At 46.5% G+C, this 22,619-nt stretch overlaps 1 protein-coding gene across 1 annotated transcript in view; it reads right to left on the bottom strand.

The window, feature by feature from the left end:
• Positions 1-1,956: 1,956 nt before the first annotated feature.
• Positions 1,957-22,619, bottom strand: part of HGTX (HGTX homeodomain transcription factor) — a 36,110-nt gene continuing 15,447 nt past the window's right edge. Inside the window, exons 2-3 of the mRNA XM_050193482.2 lie at positions 12,545-12,714; positions 1,957-5,359 (exon numbers count right to left, since the gene is read on the bottom strand). Coding sequence (XP_050049439.1) covers positions 5,138-5,359; positions 12,545-12,714 — 392 coding nt within the window. The 3' untranslated portion in view covers positions 1,957-5,137. The remainder of the gene's footprint in view (positions 5,360-12,544; positions 12,715-22,619) is intronic.

Below are 22,619 nucleotides of genomic sequence, written 5' to 3'. Positions count from 1 at the left end.
CAGAGGCACGCACGCGGGGCCCGCACCAGCGATCGTGCTCTGTCGTTTTGTTCTGGTGCCGTTTCACGCGGCGACAATGTGCCGCAAAGAGGAAGCCCGGTGAACTGCCAGCGCCGGGCACGCCGACAACAACCGCTCGCCATTTGTTAATACCCGCTGAAGAGTCAGAGAGAGCTGAAGATTTATCAGTGACAAAAGTGCGTGCTCGCCGGTGGCTTTCTTTTGTTGCACAGGATGTTGATAGGGAGGCGATGAAAAGACGATCGCGCCGGCGGGGACACGCACACGCACTGGAGCTCGAGAGATATTTCGATTATGTGGTCAACCTCCTTTGTGCCCGCCCTGGCACTCAATTTGTTATGCAAGGAACCCGTTGGTGGCCAGCTCGCGCGCACCGCAGGTCGCGCCCCTCTACGTTTCTCACGAACGGCATCGCGCGCTCGCAGTGAACTGTGAGAGCGCACGCGGAACGCCCGTCTGAAAGCGCCGCTATTGGTGCGCCCCTCGTATTACCTGGATAGTCGCAAAATAAGCTCCGTAGCGATAACCAACTCTCGTCATGCTTTCGGGCTACGTTGGGCGTAGTTCCGGCATAACGCCCCTTTGTCTCCATTTTATATATTTCTTTTTGTCGCCTTTCCTTTTCGAACACTCACGCTTTTGTGTAATCTTGTTGTTTTCGATTCTTGATAGGACATCACAAGTGGCGCTTATCTTTGCAATTGCAAAGATAAGCGCTTCTATATTTTATAAGAACTTCAATATTCAATCTTTGTCATTCTTGTGAGTCGATTGCTACCTGAAGTGGCATGATGAGTGATGATTAATTTAAATAGATAGGCGCGCTCTTACTAGTTCATGACCGCAGCAAGATGGTCGGCAGAGAGTGTGGTCTCTAAAAATTGCCCAAACACCAAAAGACGCATCTATACTTAGCTTGAATGAAAGTATCAATAAACAAACATAATGTTGGGCAGCCAACGTGTAGCGATGCCTTCCACTCGATTCTATGCCACTCTTGTCATTCACCTTCCACGGCCGGCTGATCCCATTGATAACGTGGGAGGGACGCCGCTCTGACCACTGAAAAAGCGCGAAAATGAATAGAACCTGAAAAGGCGTCACTACAAAATCGTGGCCGTGAGAATTAGTTATTACTCACTTTTGAAGGAGGGTTCGGAGTGTAGATTCTGAGTTCGTATGAATTATTGTGTCAGCTTCACTTCGTTCAATCTTTCACAGCACTTCATAGTCGCTGGTTAATTAACTGACCAAGTCATAGGTCATGTGGCGGTAAGGATAGTTTAACTCAATACTTGTATAAAATCTTGGCTAAAGTAATGCTATTGGCAGCTTGTGCGGGTGTACTCCGTGTGGACTACGTCAACGCAGTGCGTATCTGTATAGCGTACCTCGCACTCATTCCCAAAGCTTATCTCGACATTTTCTTTAACGGCTCGGGCAATCACTGCTCGAGATAAAAACCGACTGCGTTTAATCAACCATTGGTGCTACACCTCGTGCTACATTCTAATGGCCTTAATAACCAAGTTTAGTGCGATTCAAGCTCAGCTTCCGCGTTTTTTTTTTCCAGCTTGTACAACAATGTTTATGGTCATTTAAGACAACTGTCAGTCCATATATTTTTTAATGTTTAACTAGAACAGATCGGAGCTATCTGCTTTTGCCCCGCTACCATCGGCTTACTGTCAATGCGCTGTATACTTTGCAGGTGCTTTGCGTATGTAATTTGAATTTATATATGTTATTTCTTTTATCAGAAACACTGTGGCAAGGCTAACCTACGGGCACTATACTGCGCACATCTGACCCCTCCACGGGTGTGGTCGGCACCACAGCCATGCTAATGATTGGAATGTTTACACACACTGTATACTCATATGCTGTGACAGGAGGCTGAAACGAGTCGTATCTCTTCAGAGGAAAAAAACAAACTTTTATATGCCTTGGAAGATGCCATTTTTTATTGTTCTTATTGCTTCGGCAAAAAAGACACTGTAAATAACACATTTATGTTAATATACAGAACCAGCACAAAAGCCCAGTGGCGCGTGCAGATGCGACAGGAGAGCGACACTGGCTATCACGCCATCAGTTTTGATCCACCAGGGAGAGAAAAAAAAATAAAAGAAAGGAAATTACACAAACGTTCAGAATAACTTTGCATGGCACACACGGCAAGAATGCCACGATTTTCAGCGTACTCCAGCGATGTACTTTGGACGCCAACTGTATACATTGTCGAGATCACAAGGAACGCCGTTGTTGTGTAAAGCTTCGCCGTATCATCTAGACACGACAGTAGCTTTCTTAATGTGGCCTGTTGGTTTCTTCGTCCAGCGAGAAACATGCACTAATCACGCACTGAGGAGAAAAAAAAAAAAGAAAGGAAGACACGGAGCACCACGAGTTGTGCGTAGGGATACTTTTAGCTTTAGCGTGACGCACTAAGTCACAATATTTTGAATCGAAGACGTCCGCACGGCTTACGTAACCAACTTCTGCACAACGCTCGGTGAACACAACGATCAGCACAAGGTTGCGAACTAGAACTACTGAACTTAAATATATCTTTTAAACAGGAAAAAAAAAGCGTTCTGCCTCGTCAAGAAAGTTGTCACTTCCTCTCTTTTCCCAGTAATTATTTTTTCTCATGTCTTAAATGACATATCCTCATTTCCAGAAAGATGACGAATGTTCTACATTAATTTCCTACACTAGAGAGTAACCATCCACGTGCAAGTTTAAGTCACAGCATCTATTTACATGTGCACGCTGGTACACTCGAAGCCATGTAAACAAAGGACACTGTGGGAGACACATAACACGATGCTCGCCTGGGCTTCCCAAACGGAGTTTCACTCACGCTGTGCCCTATGGGAAAAGGGTTACAAGTCCGGCACAACCGACAGGGACGTCACGCTATTTGGTCTACAGGATTCCGCTGGGTGACGTTCCTCGGGTGTAGGATGCGCTAACAGCAAGTCGTCGTGACTAAATGAACGGCTCGATTCTCACAACACAGCTTTTATATCCGCTTACTCCCTGAAGGAATGTTGTATAACCCCTGCTGAATGAATTCACCGACAGTGAGCTATCAGATTCGACCCTTATTGAACGCTTCGACAATGGCAGTTGTATTCGCCAGGAGGCGAAGACAGTGCCCTGACAAAGACAACGTGGGCGAAGACAAGTCGTAGCTAGCCCCGACGAATGCAAGTTCACTTGCCGAAACGGTTGTCTTAAGCTGACTGCTTTTTGTTCTGCCGATTGTTGATCAATCCAAGCCCCATATATCTGTGACCCACTTGTCTTGTTTGGACTTCAACGAAATAATTCCGGAGTTGCGGATGCTTTGTCACTGCGTCGGCTCATACCTTGAACACATAATCTAAATTGCACTTACTTATAGAAATATCTTACATTACTTTCGCAACGATCTGTAAAAAATTACACCACAAAGTACTTAGTCACATGCAAGAAAGTCGCATTCATGCATAACGATTTGCCCGCAAGCCCTTCACATATGTTGTTCTGTCACACTGTTTGTACAGAACACATGAGTGTGCTGTCACGCTTGAGTATTTCGCAGTACCGCCATTTTCCTCTTTCGTGATGCTGTCCCTGCTTTCAAAGATTCGGTTGTATTAAGTGTCCTTTGAAATCCAAAAAAGAATCAATAGCGCAATAATTTAGTTTATTAATCTCCGGAAGAATGTATTACAGTGGTGCACGAACGCAGGGAAGAAACGCTAGTAGGCATTTCGGTTGGAGTTGAACATTGAACAACGACGCAACTATTGCAAATACATTGAGCGCTGACGAGTCATTTCAAGCAATTTTTCATGAAGAGAACATAGTGTTGAGCTTTCGTCAACAACTTCAACCTTGTTTTACATCTTAACATTAAAAATAAATATTTAAATAGTGTTCTTTTATGTGCGCATATATTGAGAATATTATTAATCATTCTAAAAGTATCAGCAAAGATAGCGTTCCTTCATTTTGCTCATTCATTGATCAGACCCTATTTTACCTTTCTCTGGTAGCACTTTTACGCTGGTGCACGACAACAACGGAAAGCATGGACAGTAGCGCAACTACTTGAAACAGATATACCACGCATATCACATCGATTCCCATTCACTTATCAATCGATGTCAGACATACACGCAAGGAGCGCTGCAATATTAACAGAACTTGGCGGTATCAGATGCATGCACGATACGTATTTCATATGAAAGACCTAATCAAAGAACCACGGCTGCGTGCAACAGCAGATGCTTTCGTCATCAGTCTATACAACGATCGCGCCACGCTGAGCACACGCGGGCGCATTGTCGACTTCCTCTGTTGTGCACTAAGGTCTGAATCCGAGCTACTCGGCAAGGCAACGTCTTTGAAGGAAACAGAGCCAAAAACGGGACCGTGTTTGTTCGCCACTCGCCGCGTCCCGTCTTTCGCGATGGTTCGTTCAAAGATGTTGCCTCTGTTATCTCTCGCGCGTCGTCGGAAGCGTCAGTTCGAGTGTGACATCTCCAAGTGTACAAGGAACTGACATGTGCGACGGGTCGCGACGTATCGCGTTCTTTTATACACCGGTGGAAGCAAGCATGCCCGCGCACTTGACAGAGCAGCAGGACTCCTGGCGCGGGAACCCACTGCCGACGGCCTGCGCCCGCAGGTCGCGCGCGAACTTGCGCTGCCAGCGTGCTGGGTGGTAAGCGGCGACGAGGTGCGCGCAGTTAGAAGGGCGCGACTGTGGACTGGAGTCCCCTCACTGGGCCGTGGCCAGGCGGGCGGCCCTCCCACAGCCTCAGAGTCCATGAAGGAGGCGCATGGAAGACGAGTCCCAAAGAGGAGGCGAGCGGACGCAGAGGGACAGCCGACGCCGTGCGCGCGCTTCGCACAGTCTTTGTCCCTTTGGTGATTCTTTTTTTTCTCTCACTCAACCTGAGGTGTGGCACATTGGGCGCGAAAGCGCACGCAGTCTCTTATAGTATGTACAGTCTCTGGGTCTCCTGGGAGAATAACTATGTACAGGGCGAACGATAATGCACGGGGAGGGGAGAAGAGTATTGCACTGTGTGTGTGTAAGCGGATGTAGCCGGGACGCCTAAATGGAGGCTAAGCTGTCGGGCCGGCGGTCGTCGCGGTGGTGGTGCCGTAGCAGCGGGTCCTCTTGGCGCATTTTCTTGGCGTCGCCGTGCTCCATTTCCTGGTCCGACACGTCGTCGTGGCGCAGCTGCTCGGCCTCGTTGTCGTGCTTCTTTTTGGCCGTGGCCATCTCGGCGGCGTGCTTCTTCCGCCACTTCGTTCTCCGATTTTGAAACCACACCTGCGTGAAAAAACATGTGCGCCACTTGAGTGTCGTTTCGTCACCGATAAAGCCGATAAACAGTGCGGAGGTTCCGCGCTGGCAGACACCTCGAGTATGCAAATCTTTCACAGAAATATGAACTAGAAGAAGAGATTCAAAGGGACCATTGTGAATATCAGAAACTATACGAACGGAATTAGAAAGCACGCTCGAGAAAAGCTCTCTAAAAGCACTTTAATACTTATATTTAAGAAATTTATTCAAACACTCATTACTGCACACGCATTAGCAACTTTTCTATGGGAAGCCTACACAAAAGACGAAAAGTACAGAATTTCTCATAACTGCAACTTCTTCTCTTAGTCACTTCCTATGCTACAGTGGCGCCTGGATATCCCATGAACAAGCGCAAGAGAAGACGAAGTCTTGTAGTTTTAGGCTGTGCATACACTGGTTAAAGCGCATTAAAGAATGCAAAAGAATTCGCCAATGTCCGGCCACTTCCTGCCTATTTGGCCCACCTTTATTAGAGCTTTCGGTAAAATAAAGCTTCATCGAATGCAAAGGGCTGACACGTTACCCAATAAGTTGTGTAGAAATTAAAACAAATTAAAGGAAGTGGCGAAACACAATAACAAAATCCACGCTATGTTCTAGCAGGCATCTTAACAATACAGGGTGTTTCTTTCTTTTTTTAGCTGCACCACATATTTCGAAATTGCCTGTGGCAGAAAGCAAAATTCTAATCCTTGATCTAAATTCGGTTCCAGATACTTTTGTGCTTCAAAAAAAAATTAAATTAGATTACGGGGTTTTACGAGCCTAAACCACTTTATGATTATGAGGCATGCCGTAGTGCAGGACTCCGGAAATTTGGACCACCTGTTTTTTCTTTTTTTTAACATGCACCTAAATCTAAGTAGACGGGTGTTTTCGCATTTCGCCCCCATCGAAATGCGACCGCCGTGGCCGGGATTCGACCCCGCGACCTCGTGCACAGCAGCCCAACACCATAGCCACTGAGCAACCACGGTGGGTTCTTTTGTGCTTCAATGAATAAAACAACGTTTTCTTTAAAAAAATGTAACTGGGACGCCAATGCATTTCGTCGGACACTTCGAAAATTAATATCTCGAAACTGGTGCAGTCCTGGGAATTAATTGCGAGTGAATACGCCTCGCGAACTCACCGGCTATAATTTGTAGATTGAAATAGTGGCCGTAATGTTAATAATTAAAAAGTTGAGTGACGTAATTATGTTAATTATTTCATTATTTTGATTTCTCGTAGAAGTAATGACCATCTGATCGAGTAATTTACATCAAGGATTAGAACTGTGCTATCTGCCACAGGCAATATTTTTTTTAATTTGGTGCAGGCAAAAAGCAAAAGAAAGAACAACCCGTATACTATTAATGGCAACAAATAAAGATCAAACATCGAACACGAAGTGGGCAAGGCGACAGCCGCAGCGGCAAAATGTTGGTGCCTTGTTGGCTTATTGCACATGTGTATGGGGAAGGGGATAGGGGAGTTTACGCAGACAGCGCTTTTTGTAACCGTTATGATAACCACCGTTTACTGAAGTTTGCTCGCTTAACACGCCTTTGCTTCTACATGAATAGCCGTTTATGCCCAAATAGTGTACCCTGTCAGTACAGTTCGTGCTTGAGTGTGGACGCGGAGCTAACCCCATGGTCCTCCCTTTAAAAGGCAACCGAACTAGGGAAAATTCTAGCCGTAGTGCACAGGTGGCAGCGATAATGAATGTTCAGCCACGGATTCTGATTTTCGGCGGCTTACATGACCTACCCAGTTCAGGGTCCCGCTCTTCTGCCATTTCGCAATTTGGGCCTGCTGAGCTACTTATATCTGATTTTGAGCTTTGAGCTTAGCTATAGCGTATCCTTTTTTTTTTTTTTATCACTGTACTTATGCACTCGTAATAAATGGCACAGTTACAATCGATTTTTCGAATACCATGGATGATATTAATACCTACCATGAATCTGTGTTTGCACGCGACAACTCCGCAATTCATCTTTTTGGTGGTCAATCAGACAGCTAAATTGGTGATATCGTTGCATCTAACCAGGGTGTGTTAAATTTGATAATTATTTTAGATTCCCTAAAGAAAGGTTGTTTTAATGATACTGACAACTTATTGCTCACAATTCAATAATTATAGACTAGTCGTTACTTAGGTATAATATTTCAAACACAATTCCTGGAACAAGTTTTCGAACTACAGATTGATCGCTCTTACATTCCACTGTTACAAGTTATTAGAACACATAATGCTCAAACATGTTCCTGGGTATTTGGAGCAAATATTGTCTTATATGACGCTCAACACAGCTTAACTCGTGGCTTCGGCACTACTACCCAGCTAATGATGGCATTCAAGCTTTGACATTGATAATCAAGTCGACGCAATATATATATATATATATATATATATATATATATATATATATATATATATATATATATATATATATATTCAACGTATTTGACCTTGGCACTTATTCTAAGGGGATGAACAAAAATAATTTAGATAATTCTTAACAGCCATGCCTTAGTTAACTACATCACTTACTTTCTCATTTTCTCTCGGACTGGTCTCGATATGTGTGGTTAAACTTTTATCGATCCTCTGTTTTCAGTGTAAAATCAGATGTGCCAGGCCCGCCAGACCCACATACACGATAAACGAACATGCGCTCAACACATTTCTCCTTGATTTCGGCAAATATGTCTTTTATATATTTATTTGCCCGGACTGCAGAGTACTAGAATGAATTACCTGGTCACGTTCCATCTCCATCACATGAAGAATTCATTTCGTGCATTGTGCATCAGTGACTGATCTCTTCGTACTTTACCTTGTGCCTTGCATTGTATCTTGCACGCCTCATTTCTCTGTCAACCCTCTGAGACCCCAGTATGTTGGAATGAATGAATGAATACCTGCAGCATGCTTAACATCGGAGAAAGCTGAGGACTGCTGCCCATAGAAATATCTACTCAGCCCCAAACTTTCCGAAGTGCTTGAAGAAACATACACGTGCTTGAAAGTGACAATTTGCACTGTAGTTGAACTTCGTACTTTTCGTCGAATCTTGGGCCGGTAATTACAAAAAGCTCTTACACTACAATTCTTTGCTAGCGTAACTTCGAGCCAATTGTGAAGCAGGCAGCCACAGCCCTTGAATCTTAAAAGGACACACCGTGGCATAGAATACAATTTCACGTGCAAGTTGTTCGGCGGATAGCTTTTACGGCCTCTAGAACAACCAATAACATCGCGGGAATTTCGCAAATTACGTCGTTTAGAGCATCTTATCTTGCCCCCCCCCCCCCCATTGGGGGCGAAGCAGGAAAAAAAAAAAGAACAGGAAAAGCAAAACAAGTTCAAGGTCAAGAGATTGTGTTTCTTTTCCCACTTTCGTTATGGGTGTGGCCCCTACGAAAATATCGCTAGATTGAATATTAACTCGTGCGTTGACTTAAGTCTGTTTTATTTCACGTAAGAATAGTGAATTAAAATATTGAGGTGTTTTGTGACCTTAATCATTAGAATTTACGATGCAACTTCGAACAACAGCATCCCGCACTCAGATGAAAATGCCGGAAGGGCAAGGAAAATTTTTTTTTTCTCAGCTAAATTAGATTATTTATCACACTAACAAGAAATTGTATTTTATTTTATACAATTGTATTCCGCCCATTCTGTGGAACGACAATGATGGCGAAAGTGTCACTTCCATCGAGACGCAGTCATTAGAAGACACTTGCCAAAACAACACGCCCCGCCCACGCGCCTGCACAGTTTTCCGAATGAGCAGACAGATACCGAAAGGCGCTCGATTTGGTGCCCATCGCAGCAGTAGACAACAGCGCTACACCTCCAGCACGCGTACGCCCTGCACGTATAGCACAGCTTGACAGCGTTTAGGGTCCAATATATTCAAGGCAGAACGAATCGGCATGAGAGCCTCCGGGGGAGCGCGAGACAGACGAAGACGCACGAGGCGCGTGTGTCTCCGCGAGGTGGTCGCGCGAAGGAATAGCCTGGCCGCCTCCCGCGCGCGGTAATGAAAGCCACCGCGGGCATCTGTTGATCGTCCCCCTCCCCGTCCCTTGTGATTCGGGCCTCGGGACGAGGCTAGGGCAAATGAGGCCGCCCGCTGCTTCCCGTATGAGCGGCCTGGCATCCCGTGCCGCTTCTGCACGCCCCAAGGTCTCGCACGCGACCGTTCGCACAGCGAGAGGACATCTATATGGCGGCTCTCGTTGCCGAATGGAAGGCGCTTCTCTTGTCCGCAGATTGGCGGTCGTTAGCGGACCAGTAGGAGAGCCATTTCACGCCTATTCAGGGAACAACACGCGAGGCTGGAAAACGGCCTTATTGTCTTCTGATTGCCCACTGGTGGTTACCAGATGAGCCGATGTCTCGGGGACCTTCTTTCTTGCTCGCTATCTTTTGCAGCTTTTTTTTTCTTTGTACGCGCGGGAACACCATCATCCCACTAATAGCGTCTGTCCCGAGAGAGTTTAAGCCCTGCTGCTTCTTTGTATCAGCGATGTCTACGGTTATGCGGTCCTTGCGCCTGCTGCCTTTAGCAGGGCGGAAAGATTTACCGTGTGGGCAGGTGGTTTTCGTGTGGCAATAAGGCATGACTATAACTCTCCGTTACTTTCCAGGCTGTCCTGTTAAACCTTCATTCCCCACTAAGGGCAGCAACCACCTGAAAATAAAAAGCGGGTCAAGTGCGGAACCTACCTTTTATTATATACCGTAGTGAAAGTTCTTCGATAATGATACTTCAAAACAAACAAAAAAAGTGAGCTCGTCAGGCTCGCAGCAACTACCCTGAGCTTCGCCGCAGGAAGACTTTGTTCCCGTGTTTCAGGAAGTTGCACTTGCTAAGTGTAAGAATTCTAATCGTAAGCGAAAGACTGATCACATGTATATAAGAAGACTCGTTGGCGTGCCTACTTTCTGAGGTCTAAACTTGTCAACTGCAACGCATATTCAGGCGATGATCTGTTTCATCGCCGGTATGACAACCCGCAGAGAGTCAGAAGAAATTGTGGTTGCACTTTATTCTGTCTATCTGAAAGCACACTTAATTTTCACAGCGCGTGGTTCTTTAGCATGCACCCGCCGTAGTTGCTCAGTGGCTATGGTGTTGGGCTGCTGAGCACGAGGTTGCGGGATCGAATCCCGGCCACGGCGGCCGCATTTCGATGGGGGCGAACTGCGAAAACACCCGTGAGTTTAGATTTAGGTGCACGTTAAAGAACCCCAGGTGGTCGAAATTTCCGGAGTCCTCCCATACGACGTGCCTCATAATCAGGAAGTGATTCTGGCATGTAAAACCCCACAAATTATTTTTTTTTGTTCTTTGACATTCCCCCAATGCACACGGTACACGGACGTTCTAGCATTTCGGCCCATTGTAATGCAGCCGCTGTGGCCGCTATCGAACCCACGACGACGCATTAAGCAGCACGTCGTCATAGCCACTTAGCTATCACTGCCAGTGAGTAATATGACAGCTGCCGACGGGTATTCCGTATTTCAGGCAAGTGGGGAGTATACATGTGATCTAAAGAGAGAAAATATGTACAAATCCGATGCCATGTCGAAATCCATGTGAATGCGAAGCTTTCGGCTGCACAATGCATGTAATTTAATGTTTTAACGTGATATTTTTATGCGTAGACTTCCCGTTTGTATTGCGCGTCTGGTTGATGGTGCCAACGTTTGTTTAGCAAAGTGCAATGATACATACGCGATTCAATTTTTTCCGCTGCGGCCGCCTTGCTTAGAGGCCATCAAAAACAGACTAATGAGTATACCCTCTGAGGGCCCTTTTATATTCCACAAGCGTAAAGTGAAGCTCCCCAACGTAATCTGGGGCCCATATATAACGTAAAATTATTCCAATCTGTTTTTATTCCAATCTCCTGGCGTAAAATTTACGGAACCACCGACGCAAGCATCGGGCGGTAATCCGAAGCGTTGTTTGAAAAGCCCAATTAAATGCGCTCCTCGTTCATTGGAGATCACTTTTTTTCTTTCAAAGCGAATAATATTGCCTACGTTGAGCAGATTTTCTTATAGAATTGGCTGGAAAGAGGCGAGGAGCTCGCTCAAGTGGAGAGGGGTTCGATAGGGCCCAGCTAGCACAGTGAAAGTAGATAACCGGATGAGATATATAGGGTGGTGCTGGCGGCTGCGATTTGCCCGCTTCTCCTTAGTTAGCTCGCGGTGGCGGATGGAAAATCGGGGCGGGGTGCAACGGAACATTAAAAATGCCGCCAGAACCGATCCTCAGTAAAGAAGAGTTTGCGAAATTCTCGCGTATACGTGCCGAAAGGGCTCGATAACCTTGTACTGCAACGGAAAAATCTTCATTATACGCAAATAAATCCATGCTTCCCGGCTGCGAGTAGCTAGTGCCAGAACAATCGGGGGCAGTCATCTTCTATTGCTTTCGGAACGGGGCAGACTCCAGCTATTCAGGAAAAAATTCAGTTTTGTTCGGCATATTAATGCGTCTCTAACGCGCGCACGTCACTTTGACGTGGTGAGTTTTCGCGGTTTTGTGACGTCGCTTGACAGACAGGCGAAGTGGGCGCAGCCCGAAAACGTTTGATTAATGGCAGAGTATTATGGCGAAAAGGGCGTCGAATCAGAAACAATTATTTTGCTTTCGTTCGGCCTAATCATGCGTAACCAGTCTGTAACGTCATATCACATGGGAAGCTGTCGCGGCTTTCGTGACATCGCGGGAGAGAAATGCGAAGTGGGGGTGCCCTGGAAATTTTTCGGCTAATCATGGAGGATTGATTGCAGAACTGGAATAGAAAAGTTTGGAATAGCTTTAAGTTATAGCGCCCCTGTAGTAGAAAGCCTGTAGTACAAAGAACGATGTACCAGCATAGGGAGAACGAAAAATCACGCGCACGCACAACGTGCCGCTGAATGAGGCACTACACCGGCGGCGTTCGAGAGGGGATGAGGGAGAGAACGGTTGACGCTATTTGTCGAACGCTTGCTCCCAACAGACTTTGCGGGTGCGGAGCGGAGTGCGCGAATGGGGCTACCCGGACGCCGACGAAGAAAATCCGGGGAGCGAGCTTATAAATGTTTTGTATTAACATGTGCGCATGCTTGTTACGTCCACTCACTTTTACTTGACTTTCGGACATGCCAAGGGCGTAGGCAAGCTTGGCTCTCTCGGGTCCTGCGAGATACTTGGTCTGCTCGAAGGTCTTCTCTAAAACGTAGATCTGGTGACCGGAGAAGGTGGGTCGCGTGTGCTTCTTCTTGCCGTCCTTGTCCAAGCAGTTCTGGGCCACTGGAGACAAGAAGAGGACCACGTTCAGTTTATGCCCGGCCATTCATTGTGCACGGGAAGGAGAGCGACCGCGGGGATGGCTTTGCCACAATACCTTTCCCCCCATGTCCTTCCCGCTTCTTATCCTGTTCAGACCATTTTAGTTTCGGGGGATTAGCGCCTTCATCTTGGACTGTTAACACCAAACTTTCTAACGGTACCTCATCAAGCACGGCGCTTCGGACAATAATCTTCAAGTCGAAAAAAAAAAACTAATTCAGCCTCGTTCGGTGGTGCTCCGCGGCGTTTACTTCGAAGCTGCCCTGCGCGATAGCGACAGAATACTCACATGATAGCCAAATGATATTTTTTCTCTTTTTATGGCCGTGTTTATTGATTGCAATACGCAAGCGAATCACATGTTCTTGCGTATCGCAGTCCTTCCTTTTAAATTTCGAAATATCGTTGCACATGGTCCTTTGTTAAATTATGTCGACACGTGCAACAATGCCCTGCTATAGAGCATCATTTCCGCTGTTGACTGTTTGCTTGATCAAATACAGCAGCTATGGAGCGTTCTCATTCCGAAATACTGCAGTTAATCAATCCCTCAGATGTATACTATTCCTCGTGACGTAACTTCGCATTTGCCCATTCACTGTGCCAGTATATCCTACAAAGTCTAAAAATTTATCCGAAAACATAGCAAAAATATCATTACCATTGACATGCAAGCACGAACACCATAGAACACGATATGATATTTTGTTGTCGTTGAAGTTTCCTAAGGTATTTTCTTTTCTTTTTCTATTGTAATTCCTTTTTTTCGTTCATTAACTTTCTGTAATAACAAATGTTTCACCTATCCCACAATTTCTACTTCTTACGACTTATACTGATCCATTTTTATTAGACGGATTGCCTATATAACGCCGCGTGATGTAACTCAATTTATGTCCTTGGGTCCCAAATTTATGCTGCTGGTTTATTTTATTGCGTTTCATTACTAACACACTGTTGCTCTTCTTATTAATAAAACAAAAACAAAATGGTCTATTGAACTGGCTGAAAGATTCATACAAGCGATACCTGATGAAGCTTCTGAGATGCTTGTGGCATTCGTTTCAGGCGAAGAGGCAACTGACTTGAGCGAACAAAATTGTATGGTTAAAATGCGTATACCGTATAACGATTCCATAACGTTTTCAAGTCTTCTTGCTCTTCGTCATTGACACCCACATAGCCGTGGCCCCTGTATCACCGGAAGCGGCCATTCAGAGTGCCGGATGATATGAGAAGAATGGAATCAGACGGAGAAGACAACCCTAGCAACTGCACTGCCCATGGGTTTCAGCGAAGCTCTAAATAAATCGCGCTTTATATACCCTCTATACTATAGACCAAGAGTAAGTGCGACTATAAGTTACCCTGAACACGGGTGTCGCTAAAAGGTCCACATTACGATCACAACCAGGGGAGAGCAGCGTGGTTACGTGGGAAAAGGCGATGACGGCACTTATGTGCTCGCTGGCATTGAGGAAGGCAGCGATACCCGTCACCAGTACGGATAATAATGCACTATCAGAATGAAGTTTACAAACGTTAAGATGTATTACAATACAGTGATTTGCAGCATAGGTAAATTGTCTGCAGTTCTTAATTGTATTACAGAAGTAATAAATAAGTGGAAATGAAAGTGGACGGGAAAATGGTGCCGCTGTAGCTCAACTGGTAATTACCAATGACTCTTACCAATTGAGCTACCGCGGCGCCGTTTTCCCATCCACTTTCCGGGTTATTCCAGAAGGCTATGCGTTGAGAACGTTCAGTCGCGCCTTTATGTCCCCAGCAAGCACAGCAAGTTTCTTAATGTACCCGAAGAGCTTTGGATAAGCAGGTTGTCATTTCGGATTGCGAGGTATTTAATGTGTGTTGATTTTGCAGTCAAGAAGACGAAAGAAAAAAAAGGAAAGACGGAAAACAAACACTGAGACACTTTCGCAAGTTACAAAAAGAAAAGAAAGAAGCTTTCCTTCATTCTTCTCTGACCTGCGTAATTTTTTGCTTAGAACTCTCTGTGATATAATGCGCAGGAGGCAAATAAAAATAATTGTTCAGGAATAGGTGTTACCCGTGAGAATGGTTTCTGACGCACGGCTTTGGATGTATACTTTATTTAGCTGAAGGGTATGGACTCTATTTAAAACGTGCACACGACATTGCAAATAAAAGCCACGGAATAAATAAAAGCGGCGAGACCCACATTGCGGTGAGCTATCGCAGTTTTGTTCGGCCATGCCAAGAATATTTTCCTATATACCGTGACATTCTACTCTAGATGACAATGGCAGCCAAACATCTATGATGACGTTTACACGTGTTTTCACGGTCCACTACATCACTTACGCCGGGGTCTGCCGATCCTTGTTCTCTTTTTGGTAGCACCAGGGCGTTCTTACATCCGCATGCAAATGAGAAGAGCAACCACGGCGCAAAGGCTGCACACTCCACAGCGCTGCGCACTCGTCGATGATTTCACTGCGACCGCCGGGTCTCGTGAAGCGGCTTCGAAAGCGAGGGGCGCCGCGGTGAGCGATTATTTGCTGCGCGCACTTGGGTGGGCGAAGAATTGGCTGCGAACGCGCTCCGCGGGCGCCCGCTGTCGCTGCCGAGCCGGGGGGGAAGCGGCGCCGCAGCTGCTTTGCCAACGGCTCTCGATATTGGGTTGCGAATCGCAGGACGCCATAAACCAGCTCCAGTCCTAATGCACACGCGCATCGGCTCGGGGTGCACGGGAGGGGGGGGGGGGGCGCTTGGAGGGAAAGCCTACCCCCCTTCCCCCGCATTTTTGACAGCTCGCTGGCCCGGCGTCGCTCGCCATAAGTCAATGCGGGCCGCGCAGAGCCGCGCGTCAAATATATGATATTGACATGTCTCGACACCGCGCGGCCCTGTTGCGATAGCGCCATGCCGCTGTTTTCGCTACTTTTGTGCTTGGCCCGCGCGTGTTACACGAATTGCGGGCTCGCCGGTCGGCGTGCGGCCGCACTTCCCCGCCGCGGTCTCCTTGCTCGCCGCAGTGGTGGTTTGTTTCGTTACGCGTGCTATAGACACGTGTTCTGTCGATAAGTGGATGCGGGAAATGACTGGAATGATTTTCTCGCGGTTAAGGCGTATTGAGCGGACAGAAGACGGAAAGGCGCACGGATGTGTGTGCGCGCTTGTGTGATATTACACACAGACGCGCGCGCACACGCGCTAGAGAAACGCGCACGGCTTCCACGCGCCAATGGATGTGTATATCGGCGCGCCGAATTGACGGACGGGGCACGATGATGAAAAGCTGTTCAGCACAGTTTAATAGCGGCGAATTTCAATGTGTACCCATACTTGTCACGTGTCGCCAGCCGGGCCAGCCGCTACTGTGGGTGGCTCCGGCCGATATGACGTGCTCTGCGTCGCAGCTGGTGCGATTCTGTTTATAGCTGCGCGATTTCCGAACGGATGCGGATATTATTCTACTCGTGTGGCGGTGCACGACCGCAGAAACTGTCAGTTCTGCGAGGAGAAAACAAGATATATATATATATATATATATATATATATATATATTGCACTTTTGTAGCTTCAGCAATGAAGAACTGCAGACCACCTGATAACCTGGCCGGTGTGGAATATCATGCGCTTTACGTGCAATGATCATGAATCTATCCCAGTGCTCGAACATAGTCTTTGCAGCTCGATTGTATATATACGTTTAGCGCGCACGAAACACTACTTCACGGTTACAGCAAAGTGAACGAATCTGAAGTAACAAGGCGAAGCTTTTAAGCTTTTTTTAGCCTCTTCTTCCCACTTTCGTGCCCGTTTCCAACCCATATCGACTGCACAGGTGCACACTGAACGCCGCGCTCCCACAACCCAAGGAAATCGTGCCACAAGATGTACAGGGTGTTTCACGTAATTTGAACCAGGGATTTAAAAAAAAGTGGTTAACCGCAATTGAATGGAGCCAACGACATATGGTTTGCCGTCATGTGGCGCTCCTTAGAGTATTTTATATATTACACTTAATTAATTAATTAAGATCAATCATGCAAAATTTTTATTATTTCATTTAGAGTCAAGTGCGTCTCGTTACGTTGTAGAGGGCATTCGAAAATGACCGATCCAATTTTTTGTGGCAACGTACACGCTGCGTGGTGATTTTTTGCGGCGTTTAACTAAAGCGCGCGAAAGATGAAATGAAACCACGCGAATGCGCTCGTGCGCTATCGTATCGCAGCGCGCACAACCTTGCGTCGAGATTGTCGCTTAGCAGGGACAACGGGGCTTCCTTTCCGTGTGCCGCCGTCAAAGATGCTGACGCGCTGTGAAGCCTTCGAACCGCGGCGGCCGCGGCCGCTTATACTTCGCCACGGTGCGCGCACGCGGTGCTTTCGCACGAAGCACGGTTGAGAGCGCGGCAGTACGATAGCGTATGAGCGCAGTCACGTGGCTTTATTTCATATTTCGCGAGGTTTCTTTAAACTCCGGAAAAGATCGCCACGCAGCATGTCCGTTGCCGCAAAAAATTGGATCGGTCGTATTGGAATGCCCTCTACAATGTAATGAAACGCACTGTAGGGCCTAAAGTCAATACTAGAAATTGCGTAATTGATGTTAGTTAATTAACTAATTAAGCGTAATATGTAAAATGCCCTAAGGAGCGCCTCATGACGGCAAATCATATGTCGTTGCTTTCTATCAGTTGCGGTTAACCACTTTTTTTTTTATATCCTTGGTTCAAGTTACGTTAAACACCCTGTATAGTCTTGTATCGGCTTATATAATGCCTAATTCGAACAACACATCCTGCACCATTTCCGATATCTATAATCAGCCCCAGTCGGCTATGGCGTTTTACTAGAGGTTGTGCGTTACATGTGTCCTACAGTTCGCTCGCGTGATTGATGACGCATGCGCATAGTGACAAGCGATTTAAATACGCAGGAATAGTCAGCATGGTATCTTTCGGCAGTTGCGTTTCGCAGCTGCTCGCCGGTATTAGACGACGCGATACCTACGTTGAGATTCGGTGTAGATCCCTATCGCGTGTTGGCCAGAGCAATTGTCAGCATGCCAGCCGTTAAGTAGGCGTCTTCACAGTCTACAGACCGGTATTATACGCAATCGCGCAGGGATACGAAACCAAAGACTCGTCGTAATGTGTAAATAAAGACATCTGCAGCTTGTATGTACCTGGTGTTGTTTTTACAGCGAAGCTGTTTACCTGACGGACCTGTGTGAATAAACCGTATGCGTGGTCTCGTGGGGGGCGGTAGTACGGCGGTAGTAACGAACGGTAGTACGGCGGAGAAGAAAGAAAGGACACGTGATTTCACCGCGGGCCTCACCTGCACCCGCGCTGGCCGCCGTTGCTGCCGGCTGCGTCTGCTGAACGTCTGCCCTCAATACAACGGCGCGGCAGTTGTGGCGGGAAAGCACGGGGACGTGCGCCGCGGTAGCCGCCGCCGTGTGCAAGAACCGGATTGTGCATTGCAGAGGTAGACCATTGCAACAGTTGCAACTCCAACAAAAATGGGGAAAACGGAAAGGCCACGCATTGTGCGCACGGATGAAGAACAAGCCGAGTACGAGGAGAGGCGTCGACAGCGGAGACGCGACTATAACCAACGACAATGCGCCCATGCGAAAGCGGAGTATGCGGCCAGTGGCTTTACCTCCGAAGGACGTCAACAAAATCAGATGCGAGATTCTAATCGTCGACGTCGAGCGCAAGCTACCGATGAAGATCGCGCACTAGAGGCCGCTCGTAAGCGTCAAGCCAGGTGGTTCGAGTCTGCGTCCAAGCGGCAGAAGCGTGAGTTGCCACAGCCTTCGAGTTTCGCCGGGGCGAATTCTGAATTAAAAAGAATGTTTCTAGACGCGGAGTTTGGCCACAGTTGCTTGGTCTGCGATGGACAGCTTAGCTGGCTCCGCAACCGTATGGATGGTACGGCCCGAAATTTTTCAACTCACCATTCTCCAAAACTAAGAAAGCGTCGCTTACAATGTGAACAGACATCAGGTATGTGTTACTTTTTTCGTTATATAATATCTCCAATAGCTGCACGTGGAAGGAAACCATCTTTGCCATTAGGAGACCATAATTGCATACTGTATTTCATTAAAGAAATAACATCTGTGCAGCTTCTTGTAAACTCACACCGATTTCCCTCTTCGTCTGTTCTGACTTCCTCTAATATGTGAATTTAAAAACAATGGAACAACTGGCCGAAGCTGTACTGGTACTAATGAGATATAAAGCTGCGTGCTATACAGTTGTGCTTCTCGTAAAAAACTAATACAGAAAACTAACGATGTCATACATAGGAACACTAAATTCGTTGAGTATTTCACCGCGGATATCTGGTGCTGACACTTGCAGAGCTCTCATACGGCCTGACACGATCAGATTTCTTCTTCCTTTTCTTTTGTGTGTGTGTTTGTTTAATAAAATGGTGATCGTCCATTTCTATCCTGCATGCTCGAGCATGGTCAGGCGCAACCTCAGCATATTGAGCACAGCGTGTGATGAAGCACCCTGACACTTGGTAATGAAGCCAATATCGCATGCTGCACAAATCCATTACGTGCAGAATTGTTAAGCAGGCTCCGCATTTCGTAACACAGTGACAGAAGCTGCACTGAGGCACTCCACACCAAGTGGAAACGCGATAACATGCAACCATTCCACGATTCGGCGTCACATCTACATTGTCTTTCATGTTACCATCGCTATGTTACGACAGAACGACTGAAGCTAGGCGACGCAAGGTGATGTCCACGCGTATAGAGATGTCCCAATATCACAACAGAAATTGTAAATGCTCGCACGCCTACCCACATTTTGTATATATGTGTATGTTTGTGTTTTTGTCTGTGCTTGTGCGAAATGAGAAATATTGTTTCCATGCCACCCGTTTTTTTATTTATTTTTAAATTGCTGGACTGGGCGAATCGGAATTGCGAATCCGTGTTAGTTAATCATGGCAGAAATTCACATTCATAAAAGGACACAATGACACAGCGCTCTGCGTATACGTTTCTTTGTGTCGTTGTATGAATGCGAATTTCTGCGCTGGTTATATGAATTGTTTACTTTGTTCAAATGAATAAAAAAAATTCTAGAAGAGCTCGAATCGCAGGAACTATTTTCGGATGAGAGTGAGTGCTGAACTGTTCTGTGGGTTAGTGCAAAGAAAGAGACAAACAAGATTTAAAGAAAGGCAAGTGTGAAAAAAAAGAGAACGAAAAGAAAAGAAAGATAAAAAGGAGGCAGTGTGCGGAAGAAAGAACTCTTGAGTAGAAACTTCCGCACACGGAGGTCATGCATGATTCCAGGCCTTATGCTCTTTCCTCCCCTCCTTCCTATCTTCCATTTCTGTGTTGCTGTCACCTCCCTTCTGAAGAGTAGGCAAGCGCTGTGCCCTTCCGGTGGTAGTTGCCAGCCTGCTCCTCGCTTTCCCTTTCCTGTTAAATGCATATATGTTTTCAAAACAAATAATAATAATTCTGCATTGATCCCTTTCGGCGCATGTTGATTGGTTAAGCCGTTGTCGGAAGTTGGTGTAACGAAAGCCAATAGCGTTGTTTTCATATCACACGCAGTTATCGAGTGCACTGACATAATCCTCGTCGCTATAGTGATGCGCCGCGCTGAACGCTATGTCAAGCTAGAGCAAATGTATTTCCCAACGTGATCGACTGAAAATGAAGCCGCAGACGTGAAGGAAGCCGTTGTTCGGCGAGCAGGCGCCCAGCGCACCTACAGTTACACGCTCCGGAACGCCCCGACAGCCGCGGAGAAAAGGGACAATTTATGGCATAAGCGCGCACGGCCGGCCAGAGTGTGGCGCGGACACCCGAGTAGACCTGGTGGGCGGTTATAGACCGGTCGGCCAACCACGGCTATCATTTAGGGTCCGTAGCGAGCTGCTGTCCCGTACGAGGCGAGCCTGCTGGAGAGGTGGTGCCGTTAACCACGCGAGGACAAATGGCGGCGCGTGGATAGATGGCCGCCCATCTTCGCCCTCCTCTGCCGTGTAGCGCCGGTGATTAATCGCCGGGAAACGAAGACCGCCAGGTCCGAGTAAATTTTCAGAGAGGCCCTCGGTGTTGCGGCGTGCACCGGCGGCTCTCCACGGGGAAAAGGGTTTGGCTGCAGCCGCCCCTTTTTCTCGCACACACGTTGAACGAATTCACACCGGCGGCACTATATACGCACTTGCCACGCTGGAAACGCCATCGCGACAGATCGAAGTTAGATTCTTAATATAACTAACTAACTAACTAACTAACTAACTAACTAACTAACTAACTAACTAACTAACTAACTAACTAACTAACTAACTAACTAACTAACTAACTAACTAACTAACTAACTAACTAACTAACTAACCAACTAACTAACTAACTAACTAACTAACTAACTAAATAAATAAATAAATAACTAACTAACTAAATAACTATAAATAACTTAATAACTGATTTGTTAGAATCATATAGGCTAGACTCGCCGAAAAGATGGATTGTAAGTGGTTCTGTTTAGCTCTTAAACGAGAAGAAAGGGGGTTAACCAAGGGGACCGATTTTTTATTAATGATATCATAACAAGCCAACAAACATTGACACCAAGGACAACATAGGGGAAATTACTCGTGCTTAATAAATGAAATAAAGAAATTATAAATAATGGAAATGAAAGTGGATGAACAAACAACTTGCCGCAGGTGGGGAACGATCCCACAACCTTCGCTGTTTAGCTCTTGTCACTTTACCCACTAATGAAAATAAAAAAGACGGTTCTTGCATCTTCTTCCAGATCCACCATCTGAACGCCATCTAAAGTATAAATTCAATAGTCAGCTTTCACTCGTATTGCTCAATTTGACTGTTGTGTTCAACATCATCATAACCATAGCTCAATTTCTTGGGGGCCATTCTCTTGCCGTCAATGCCGGAGTTGTTGACTGCTTATAGATATATATGTGGATTACAATGAAAGCCCTACAAGGTCGACTCCAACATAAACGGGAATTATATATGATGTCGGCCTGACCCACGACGCATATCACCAACGCGTAAGAAAGTGTTCAGCTCTAACACCAAGCTTTAAGGACTGGTAAATTACATCACAATTTAAAATGCGTCAATGACAACTCAGGCCATACGCTATCGAGCAGACCGTCGACGGCCTTCATCAGGGCTTCTGCCGTCCGAGCATATGAAGGGTAAATTCTTCCCGAAATACGTGATCCACTAACAACATAATAGAAAAGCAGAACACAAACCACATCTCGTGACAGCACGTGAACAATGCCACGCGATGAATAAACATCTTACACTTCCTATTCTGCACTCAATCTGCCTGATCGACTCATAGCATCGCCGCTGAACTGACGCTCTACAACGAAAGAGAGAGAGAGACGAAGAGTTAAAGGTAGGGAGGTTAACCAAGGACGAAGCGTAAAATACGTTTTAGTGCGCCAGGGGGGCACTCGAAAGCGTATGCTTTGCCACTTGAGCTCCCCTTCTATATATTCGGCCATTCAATTTCTTCTGTGGCATCCGTGACTCGAGAGAATAGGAAACTCCAGCGCCGCAACAGCGTAAATAATGGGCGGAATGAACGAGCACCACGCCCAGTCTGATTTGCGCACCTGAACTCGCCGCGTGCTATCGTCTGGATATAGTGTCGACAACCGGCGCAATTACATCTGAAACCCCTACATGCCGCGGCGAATCACGTACCCAGCCATAATCGCGCATTTTCGAGGGCTTACGCGCGCCCTGCTGGTTCAGGTTTTCGGGCCTGGCCACTGTGTGGTCATTGACCTCCGAAGCCGGCCACTGCTCGGATACTATCACTAAAAGCACTGTCA

Source organism: Dermacentor andersoni, chromosome 1 (genome assembly GCF_023375885.2).
Source record: "Dermacentor andersoni chromosome 1, qqDerAnde1_hic_scaffold, whole genome shotgun sequence".
NCBI lineage: Eukaryota > Metazoa > Arthropoda > Arachnida > Ixodida > Ixodidae > Dermacentor > Dermacentor andersoni.
The sequence above is the reverse complement of the archived record's forward strand: the minus strand, read 5'-3'. Positions and strand labels throughout refer to the sequence as shown.